The sequence below is a fragment of the Vigna radiata genome, chromosome 6 (genome assembly GCF_000741045.1).
Source record: "Vigna radiata var. radiata cultivar VC1973A chromosome 6, Vradiata_ver6, whole genome shotgun sequence".
Taxonomy (NCBI): Eukaryota; Viridiplantae; Streptophyta; class Magnoliopsida; order Fabales; family Fabaceae; genus Vigna; species Vigna radiata.
Genome location: NC_028356.1, coordinates 10,001,556 through 10,013,281, shown reverse-complemented (window position 1 = coordinate 10,013,281; position 11,726 = coordinate 10,001,556). Strand labels below are relative to the sequence as shown.

At 35.0% G+C, this 11,726-nt stretch overlaps 1 protein-coding gene across 1 annotated transcript; it reads left to right on the top strand.

Annotated features, from left to right (window-relative positions):
* Window positions 1-6,767: 6,767 nt before the first annotated feature.
* Window positions 6,768-8,462, top strand: LOC106763902 (UPF0503 protein At3g09070, chloroplastic). The gene has a single exon (XM_014648077.2). The coding sequence runs from the start codon at window positions 6,908-6,910 to the stop codon at window positions 8,384-8,386; it is 1,479 nt and encodes a 492-aa protein (XP_014503563.1). The 5' UTR covers window positions 6,768-6,907; the 3' UTR covers window positions 8,387-8,462.
* The last annotated feature ends 3,264 nt before the right edge of the window (window positions 8,463-11,726 follow it).

Here is an 11,726-nt window from a genome sequence, read left to right as displayed (position 1 = left end):
CCAATGTCCAATTCAGGTACGCTTCCGTTCTATTATTATAGAAATATTGGGAACTGCTTTCATTGTAGAATTTAATGCATGTGGTTTATTGCTCTTTATTGTGAATCTCTGAATCATAAATTCTAACATGTTGTTCATCGAAAATTTTTAATTTCATTTTGTTTTCATTTTGCAATGGTGGAGCAAGATTATGTAATGAATTTTTGAGTTAAGGCTCACGTTGACGCAATGAAGTGGTTCTTGATTGTTCGTTCTTGTAGGTTGCTCATGATTTTATGGTGGTGGTGCGAATGAGTTGTGCGATGGAGGAGGCGAAGCTGCTCATGGTGGTCTCTGCATCAATGGATGGTGTTGCCTCACGTTCGTCTCTATGGTGCAGGGTCATGTGGCGTTGTTTTTGGTGGTTGACGATATGGTTTGATGGCAGCATTGCGATGGTCTAGTGTGGTTAAGGTTTCTAGTTTGAGGTTGAAGACGATGACATGGCTAGGGTTTCTAGTTCATTCATTTGATTGATTTGATTCCACGTCGTTGTTCAATAAGCCATGTCACTGAGTTTTTTTACGTCGTTTAATCAATTTAACGACAAATGTTATATTGATTCAAATTTTCAAAATTAGGGACTCAATTGAGAAAAAAAAATTGAGGAATCGATTTGAAACTTCCAACAAAAGCAACAACTTCTGAAATGATTAAACCTAAAATATTTTATATACAAAAAATAAGGATTGCATGCACCATCTCATACATATTTCATGTTCAGGATACTTTAATAGATACATTTTTCTACATTTGATACTATTCTTACAAATATTTTATCCTATTATACGTGTCAAGTGTCAAGTGTCAAGTGTCAAATGAATGTTGCTGTGTCATCCTTCCATTATTCTTTTTCCTCTAAAGTTCCAAAGTAAAAAAGAAAATAAAACCCAAATTTTTCTTTCACTCTCTCCTTCATTGAACCATTTCTTTGCAAAACCAAAATGTAGAAAACACAAACAATCTCTTATTCTCCAATTTTCACATCTCCACCTCCGTCATCTATTCCCTCGCTATCCGTCACGACTGCTAAACCCACCTTTAGCCATTACGCCTCACCATTGTCAACCACATTAAGGCAAATCTACAATGCATTATCTGCCATTACGCTATTAGTATTTGTTGAGAAATATCAATGCAAGCAACCACCGTGCATGCTCAACCCAGTTGTAGATTTGCACTTCGCTTGATGGAAGATCTCCACACATTTTGGTTGCACCATACTCCCACCACGAGTTCTTACCATAGTATAAATGCAAAAATGATTTTTTGAAAAAAAAAATCAACATCTTGCATTCCTAATGCGGTGCAATGAAACTGGATTTGTCAATTCAATGACAACACTTCCCACGCAATCCAACTAATGCTCATTGCATAGTGTAATTCAATATTTCTTCTAGGTTTAATATTTTCGAGGTCCCTAATTTTTCTGAGGAGTCTCAAATAGGTTCCACACTTATTTTTTTTGTCTCAATTGAGTCCCTAATTTTGAAAAATCGAGCAATTAGGTTCTTGTCGTTATTTTCGTACTAACACTGCTAAAAATGTGTCACGGTCAATTAGTGATTTTTTTGAATTTTTTAAATATTTTTGTATTATTTTATTTATATATATATATATATATATATATATATATATATATATATATATATATATTTATTTATTTAGTTATTTATTTATAAAAAAGGTCACATGCCAAACTAACATTATGCCACGTGGCAATGATAGTGTCATGTGGTACTGACAGTGCCACATGACATTGCATTACTCTTAATTTGGTTCCTATTATTTTATTTTGTCTCAATTTGGTCCTTGCTATTTTATTTTATCCAAATTTAGTTCTAAGTTTTAAAATTAAACAACAATAACCAATAACCTAATTGCTTCAACCTTTCAAAAATAAAGCTTCAAGATTGAGACAAAAAAAATAAAAGCAAGGAGCATATTTCTCAACAAAATTAGGAACTTAATAAATGATTAAATCTTTTTTCTATGTTAACCAAAACACATTAATCCGATTTTCCCTCACCAAATCCGATATCATAGTCCAGTTTTGTACTCTAGTATCCGCTCATTACACCGGAACAAAAAGCTACACCACTCCTCTATAATCAGACAACTAATGAATAATGAGAAAATGAAAATGCAGGTTAATGGAGGTCATTGCCTGGACTAACTAGGTAGCAATGGGGTGGCACGCTATAAGAATGTGGGCTAGTGGCGAGGGAAGTTGTGAAAGAGAAGAAAAGGATTGAGGGTGTTGCTCCCTCCACCACCCCAAGTACTTCATGAACCTCCCTATTATTTTTTTAATTCCAAAAATACTCTATATTAATTTAATTTTATTTACATTTTTTAAAACCCTAAATTTCCCTACGCCTCTTCATCCTTCACTTTTATTTTTCTTAGATTGCACATAAACTACTTTCTCTCTTCCACCATTCTTCGCGCACAGAAAAAGGCCATTCACCACACGCATGCTCTTCCTTCTTTAATCTCCCAAAACGTCTTGAGATTACTAAGCTCCTTATGTGAACCCAAAGAACACACTTTTCCCTCCTTTTTGTCTTTACGCAAAGGGACCCACCTCTATTTACTACCAAAATCAACTATTTTATTATATCTTTTTCCTTCTCTTTCACAGTTTCCATTACCTACACATACCAGAAGCACTTTCACATAAAACTTCCTTCCTAATCCCTTTTCTTTTTTATTACAGAAACCCCACTCCCTTTGTTTCAATAATAATCTCGTGGCCCCCACTCCCCAACAAAACATCAACTTCTTCCACACATTGCCTTCTCCTGTTCACATATCCAAACATAATATCAGATATATTCTTATACGGATGTTGACATCCGTGTGTCCTTCAAACAGATGTTGATATCCATATGTGGATATCTGTATGTTGATATCCGTTCTGTTTAAAAATTTAACGTATATTCATATCTATTTAAATATTACATAAGGATAAAAAGGGAATTGGAGGTACAGAAAATAATATGTGATGATGGAGGGAGTAACTTCCAAGGATTGAAGGAGCTAAAAGGACTCAAGAAAAGGTAAGAGAAAAAAAATGTGTCATAGGTTTTTTTAACCTAGTCGAAATCAAAAGGCTATTTTGGCCTTTTATAAAAAGTGTGGGGTACTAAAAGAAAAAAATGGATTGCAGAAAGCTCTTTTAATAAAATAACTTAGGATGTCGCTTCTTGCAATCTATAATTTTTTTTCCTCCACCTATCAATTTATTTAATTTCTCCTTTTGCCTTTACTTGAAAGTTACATAACAAAAGGAAAATATGTTTCCAACTTTTTTTTTGGAAATATTTTTCGAAACTAACTTCCAAAATTTATTTTCAGATAACTTTCAAAATCGCCTTCTTCTAGAATCCATTTTCTGGTCAACATTGATTTTTCGGTCAGCCAAATATTCCTTATGAAATCGATTATCCAGAGCATATAACTGTACCCTTCTCCAAATTTTTTTCTCCACCACCACATCTTCCTATACTTCTCCAATTTTTTTTTTTTAATTCCAATTTTATATTTAGGTTAATACTTTTTGCTTTTACCATTTAGGATTTTTTAATTAATTTGAATATCCTACTCCTATTATTTATTCAATACGCAGCAGCTGCACTCCATCTCTCACAGATTCTTTTCTTCCTTATTTCACTTCTTTATTTCCGTTTCACTTCCTCTCATTTCTTCTTTCTTTCCTTTCTTTTCTTTTTCCTTCATTTGTTCTTCCTCATTTTCGTTTCATTGCTTTAATTCGATTTAATTTTATTTAATTTGTTTTAAATTGATATTATTTGATTTGGTTTTATTTTATTTTGTTCTCTTTTAATTTTATTGTGTTTGATTTATTTTATTTTATTTTATGTTCTGTTTACTTTATTTCATTTTATTTTATGTAATTTTATGCGTTTTGTTTTATTTTGTTATTTTGCTCCCATCTTTACTGCACCTATGATATTCTTTAATCTGGAGTTCATCACCATTAATACCAATCCTTATCTCTTATGAATCCCATTATCCTTAATCGAAACCTTTCCATCCAATGATTCACGGAACTCAATTATTTTTTCAGCTTCCCATTACAGCTACCGAGTGTCTCCACACTCTCCATTCTTATACCCGCTTCTCGTCAAGAACAAGGAGTACCAGAATCATTCAATTTTTCTCTATGGATGTCGGACATCCGTTGAAGGCCAAACGGATTCCATATCCATTTTGGCCTTCGTGGGCTCTGTTAAGACGACTAACAATAGAACCAACAAAATGACAGTGCACAAGCAGCAACTGATAAGTGTGAAAAATATTTATTTTTACACTTATAAATGATCTTAATCTTGTAATTATTTATGTTATTACTCAGTGAAATGTTGTAATAGGAAGTAGATTGTTAAGTAAATTATTGTTTAGGAAAAGATGTATAAATTGGAATCTGTCAGAGCGCAAGCAAAAATTCGCAGAGGCAGAAAAAGAAATTTGCACAGCGCACCAAGGCTTGTGCGCTGAGTGAATCATGAAAATGAAAAGAGGGCGGCATTTTGAAAATTCGCATAGCGCACCAGATACTGTGCGCTTATAGCAGTTGAGTGCATGAATTAAAATTAATTCGTACAACGCACACCAACCTTTGCGCTGAGCGAATTAATTAAATTAACTGGCTCTTAAAAGACGTGACAGGCAGGAAGGAACCATCTCCTGACACGAAAAATAGAAAAACGCTTTGGAGAACTAGAGAAGACCTTTAGGAGACCCTTCAAGACATCAAGACTTCACTTTCTGCAAGGAATTGCCGTAAAGAGTACGTTTTAGATGTCTAGGAGAAGCTAGTTTTTTTGTTCATTGGAATTGGTTGTATGACGATACATTAATGCAAATTTCCTGTGCAATATATGTTTCTCTTCTTGTTCTTTTCTTAACTTGCTTTAGACGGAAATATAATTCTTTTTAAAGATTCTTTTGTACTGAGAAGTATTTTTAGAACCAGTAAGAAAAGAAACTAAAAGTGATTACGCTAGGAATAACTTCTGTACTTTTGGTCATTCTAAATATCTGATTTTAATGCAAAATTATCTGTTGAATTAATTAAGGAATTAATAATTTAATAGATAATTTTAGAACTTCCTTTAAGGAATTAAATCAAGATACGCTTATGTGAATGCTTGAACAAAGAACATATTTTATCCAAATGTTACTGTAATGTTAGTCAAAAGCCAATTCCTGGCACACCAACTGTTTGATAAAATACCAAAAATAGTTTCTTGTATTGTTTTGTGTATTTTGATGTCTAATTGAGTTATAAAAGGAAGAATTGTCATGTGTTGCACAAGTCCCTTGGGAGAATGATACTTTACTTATCACTGTATTACTTGTAACGATTTGGTGGTATACTTGTCAAAAAAGTTATCAGCGACAAAACAACACAGATTCAAAGTAAAAAAAACTGTAATATACCCTAAAACAACAGTGAAGAAAACTAGTAAAGAATAACCAAACGAATATGAAGAAAATAAGTAAGAGTTAAAAGGTGGGGTTGTACAAGTGAAAATGGATAGAAATTTAAAGTTTTAGATTAAAGTAAATAAATATAGTTAAAAATAAAAAAATGTTATTTTTGTAGTTAAAATTTTTTTGCAAAAATTAGAAAGATGAAAGGAAAAGAAATGGTGGTCGAGGAAGCAACAAAACCTTCCAAACGCTTCAAATAAAATTTCGAAAAGGAAGAAGAAAATTAAATAAGATGATAGGGTGGAAGAAGCCATTGTAATTAATTCAACAGTAGAACTACATATTGAACTATCTTAATTGATTACATTTAACCCGAAATAAAAAAAAATAATAAATGTCATAAAATTGAGTTTAATTAGATGTAAGATGTTGATGAAATTAAAGAATTAATTAAGCCTGTATGCTTTTGATAATGTTAAAAGAAACATATGAAAAGGCTGAAAGCGATAATTTCAAGAAGTGGTGCACGTGCGGTGACCATTTAGGGTTCGCATCCCAGTGCTTGTAACTTTGCCAAAATTTCTACTGCTGTAAGATTCCCACGCTTCACGCCAAACCAAACAGATCACTCTCAACTTTGCTTCAGTTGAGAGGGTTGACTTGTAAATTTTCGCAAACCATAAGGTCAACTCCTCATTTTATAACTTATTTAAAAACACAAGTTTGTAGGTGCCTTCAAACCCAAACTATTTTTTTTATAACTTAAAACTAGTTTATATAATTCAAAATTATTTATATAATATATATATTCTAATTATTATGTACAAATGTAGTTCCATGGTGGTCTCTATCTCTAATTTTAGTTGCAGAAGACACTGCATTCATTGATTTGAAGCTCTTCCAACGAACTTTCGAAAGGTCTTATATTCCATGCGTACAAATAAATATGTATTTACAAAAATAAATGTTATTATTATTTTTTAAAATAACCTAAATCCGCAACTGTTAAAGTGAGAGTAATTTGCAATTATTTTAGAGATTATATGATTAGCACACGCAAATGTTGAATAAATGGCCGAATTTTGAAGATTCAGGTATTAACGAGAATTGAATGTGTAATTAAGATGTTTTGGTTGTGTAATTAATAAGATTAATTTCTTGACGTGTAAGTTGAATGTGTGGCTCATAAAGTAACAACAACTCAATTGATAGGAGGAGAGAAAAAAAGGGGGTTAAGGAGGGTTTAATTGTATAATTAAGAATGATGAATGATGAATGATGAGAAGATTCCGTACTGTTGTGTGCATACTTATGCGGTGTCTCCCACTCTCTTCATAACAAACACAACAATGGCATTGCCATCAACACTCACTCACACTCACACACACCAACGCATGCTGCACTCATGACTCCCAAATCCCAACGCCTCTCCGCCTGCCACCGCCACCCCACCGCCCCCATCACCGGCTTCTGCGCCCTCTGTCTCCGCGAGCGCCTCGCTGGTATCCCCTCCGACAACTCCCCTCCATCTCCTTCACTCCGCCGCTCCAAATCCTGCTCTCGCCCCACCGCCGCTGCCGACGACCCCCGCCGCCGCTCCTGTGAGGTCCGCCCCCGCAGCTCCCTTTCCGATCTCTTCAACCGCGACGACTTACGAAAATCCCGCTCTCGCAAACACGCCTCCGAGGTTAGGGTTTCCCACGACGGCGACGATGATGCCGACGAGGAAACCAAGACGGTGAAGGAGTTTATAGATCTCGAGCTGCAGCTCCGCAAGAGGAATGGTGCCAGGGATTCCAGGACCTTCTGGAACGCCGCCGCAGAGAAGTTCAAGAAGTGGAAATGGAAACACAGGGCTAAGAAAAACTCTGACGCTGATAGTAGTGTGAAGAGAAATGCAGAGAAGCGAAGAGCGCAGGGATTGAGAGAGACTCAATCGGAGGTTGGAGAATGCAATTTAGGGAGAAGATCCTGCGACGCGGATCCGAGGTTTTCGATTGAAGCGGGAAGAATCTCGTTCGATTGCCCTCGCGCTTCCTGGGATGGGTGTTTGATTGGGAAATCGTGTTCTAGGCTTTCACCGATGCTTTCAGTCGATGAAGATTCCAATTCCATTAACAGCAACAGCAACAATAACAGTGTTGGTTTGGGAAGTTCTGGCGATGGTAGAAGGAGTTTTGGTTTTGATAGATCAAGCTCTCGTAGGAGGCAGTCAATTTCGGGGCTTGATGAGTTGAAATTAACGTCTAATGCGAATGTGAATGCGAAGGTGTCGCCGAAGGTGTCTCCGGCCACCTTCTATGGTGCCAAGTTGTTAATTACTGAAAAAGAATTGATGGACAATTATGTGAGATCTTCAGCTGATGCTGTTGAATCTGGTTGTGTGATGGAATCTGATTCCAAGGATGTTTCTGGTTCTGCCAATAGGCAAAAGGGTGTCAAGAAGTTGCAGAAATGGCGCGATGTGTGGAGCAAGTTGGGTTTAGTACAGAGAACTGAGAGAAGGCAGGATAGGATTGGGGAAGAGGAGTGTGATTCTGGTGTTGTGGTTGATAAGCCACTTGCAGAGTCTTTGCAGAGGCTTGGGAGGGTGGTTAATGTGCAAGCAAGTGAGCCTGTTGGTCAGAAGCTTATGCGAAGCTATAGCGTTAGCTGTAGAAGCCCTTGTAGAACGGATGGTTTCGCCGATGATTCTGAGAGCAAAGGGAGTAATGGGAGACACGAGTTTATGTTTCAGAGGAACCGGAGTGTTAGATATTCGCCAAATAATCCTGACACTGGTTTGCTGAGATTCTATTTGACTCCGTCCAAGAGCTATAAGAGAAGCAAGGCTGGAAAGAGTAGTGTTAAAGATTTGCATTCAGCAGCCAAAATTGGCTTGTGAAACTGTATTAGCTGTTGAAATTGAAAGTATGTTTGGTTGTAAAAACATATATAATATTAATTTTCAATTTTTCTAATTCTGCTGGTAACGTAACATATTAGATTATGGTTGCAATTTGTCTAATTTTGCTGGCAGCAAAAATAAAGTATTCTTTCCACGATCTTGTTCAGATGGTAACTTCCTGATTGTGATGATTCTAGGAGGTTGGGAGCAAACCTTGATTTTGCTAGAATTTACTGTAAGGATGTGTGATACGCTGTTTAATGATTTATATTTTGTTGATGAAATGTGTATGAAGGGGTAATTTGCTGCCTCAAGTGCTGGCTATGGCATTTCATGCAAGATGGAGGTGTTTCCCTCTCTCTCTCTCTCTCTCTCTCTCTCTCTCTCTCTCTCTCTCTCTCTCTCTAAATGCAGCACAAAGGTTCACTGAGATTCTCATGCTGCATTTTCATATTACAGAGTAAGTTTCAGCTTCCAAGTTCTAGTTCAGCTATGCGGTTGGTTAGATGTATGAATTTTGAAGTGTAACCTACGTACGTTTCTTAATAATCTACTTACTCGATAACCTATATATTGTTACATCTGCTAAACAATTCTTTTTAGCTTGAAAATGAAAAGTTAAGACTATGGCGTAGATGAGAATGTCTGATATATGTAATTGATACAGAACTATATTGAAGGACATATTTTAGATTTACGTTATTATAACTCATTGCAAACTCGAAAACGGAGTTTTGAATACCCTTTCTCATGCCTTATGACAGACCCAAAACTTTTGGGCTGTCGGGCAAGCGTAGTAAAGATAGGTGGATTATAATTTGTCTTAAGAATTTTCCTACTCAGCTAGATGAGAGGGGAAAAGTTTGAAACATAATGGCGGCAAAAATGATTACTCTACTATAGTAATGGGTTCTTTTAAATGAAATGGGGACAGGAAAACCCCCATTGTCAACCACTTGGAATCTAGAATTTGTCCCAGCGAATGAATAAATTTCCTTTTAGTTTTCCTTGTCAAGGACAACACGTTTATATTCCATGGAAGATAATTCTGTCAGTGGAAACATCTACTACACAATGGAGGATAACTTTCCAAAAATCCTTCCCCATAATACTTTGTTGTCGAGATTTTACGGCTTCTCCGTAAACATCATATACTGTATCTAGGTTAAAGCCTTTCAAAGTAGAGAATCACCGATATCTAGATTCTGGCTCTTACCGTTATACTGCTTTGTAATTTATCACTTGAATGGGATTTTCGGGCAACAATAGGCATTAATAGGCAAGGCAAGAACAATTTTAAGTTTAAAGCTCGTCAATAGTCATTACTCATTGATGGTTCTTGTTTAGCAAGAGCTTATGAAAAAAATGTTTTCCTTGTTTAATTGTCTGTCTGAGAGAAAAGCACATTGCTTGTTATTAGAAAACACGGAGAAAATATTATAGTGTAATCTGGTGTCACTGCTTTATTATCCTGTGTGTGTTGGCTTTTCAAACCTAAAATTTATCATGGTCCTACTTCTGCTGGTACCTTGATTACTTTTCTTTTCTTTTGCATTGAGGCACATCCTTGTTTACTCTTCAGATTGGTTTGCAGTTAGGAATGGGTGCCTGTGAATTTTGTTTACCTCCGTTGGAACTTCCTTTTCTGTTTTTGTGCTTTATTTCTTTGGTTAAGCATTCTGTTTCTCATTGAAGTTATATGCTGCCAGGATTTAGAAACATGACCATGGACTCCTTCAAGGCGATTCTTAATTTTTGCCATGGCCAGCTAGTTCACTATTCTAGTAATATATTAGTTCACTATTCTATAAATATATTAGCTTGCGAGCCATGCCCATAATCATTGTAATTTTTGTTTAGAGTTATAAAATTTACCCAATATTTTTATAATACTATTTCACATTTTTTTCATCTCCTTCATAGTTGTCAAAACAATTGTACAATTATATAAAAAATAATTTGTAGATATCTGTAATTGACTTTCTGATTTTGAAAATAGTTTCTTTTTGACTTTTCTTTTTGTATTTTCTGCTGATAGTCATAGGTTTTGCTGATGAATGTAATCAATAACGCATCAGATGTTGACCCTACAGAGAAAGGACTTACTATAACTCTTAAGCATTGGTAAATTGAAATTCTGACTACTTTCCATTAAACACTTTACTTTCACTGCTCTTTCAATGATGTGGTGTGACCATACCACATCATTGCAGATTATAAAAATATCTCACTTATTTAAGAAGGTGCTTCGGAATAAAAGCACAACCTCATTTCCATATTAAGTATAATCAAGTTTTTCGGGGCAGATTTACCAATACTATTTTCCTCAATAGTGTTAGATTTTAAGCATTGGTAAATTGAAATTCTGACTACTTTCCATTAAACACTTTACTTTTCACTGCTCTTTCAATGATGTGGTAAGAAGATTTAAATATTTTCAGGGCACACTTGCTATGTCCTTGTTTAGAAAGGATATTTTTTAATATAATTTTTTAAAAAGTTATTAACAAAGACTATTTCAATTGCGTATACCATCATAAAAATTAATTTTAAATAAAATTAACAATTTAAACATGCAGTTTTATAATCGATTTTTAATACTGCATGATAAAATGGAGTTAAATACTGCATAAGGATGTCAAAATGAAGCAAACGAGTGTTTTATTTCTCACCACTCTTAGTGGAAAAAAACCTATTTTGTGTAGAACCTGAACTGCAGTGCATAAAACAAAAGACTCCCTCCATCCTTGAAAATTAATTCTCAAACTTAAGACAGTCTTCCATGATAAATATTGCTTCATTACATTACTCATGGTTTGAAAAGACAAAAAGAAGCTAGGAAAAATTCTCTGTTAAAGATAATTAGCACTATGTAACCTGTATATCAGAGTTTTACTATTCTCACTAAGCTAACATTTTCTTACTTTACAGTGTCCTGCATCTGACTGACAAATCCTCAGAGTATTGCCCAGCAACTTATCTCCTTTAACAATACAACACCGCTGTTATTACTCAATTTTTGTCTCCTCTTCACCTAATAATTCTCACCATCTACTATTACTGACAAGCACACCACCCGGTTCAATATCCTTGTATCTGTTATAAACCCCTTCCTTCTAAACCTCAACCTTTTCCATTTGGAAACCTTTAAAGCCGCCAAAACTACTTCAATTTGAAAGTTAGTCATTGTTATATCCTCCAGAACATTAAAATGGGAGAAAAATGTATGAAGATGTTAGAAATTTTATTTCACATTATTGCATTTTTCTATTAGTGCTTCATAATATATTTACCAATGCTCGTTGCATTGCCATTGCTTGAATTTATGAAAATTATA

Excerpts from the sequence above, each read along its gene's own strand:
- LOC106763902 (XM_014648077.2), top strand. The coding sequence starts at position 6,908 with ATGACTCCCAAATCCCAACGCCTCTCCGCCTGCCACCGCCACCCCACC.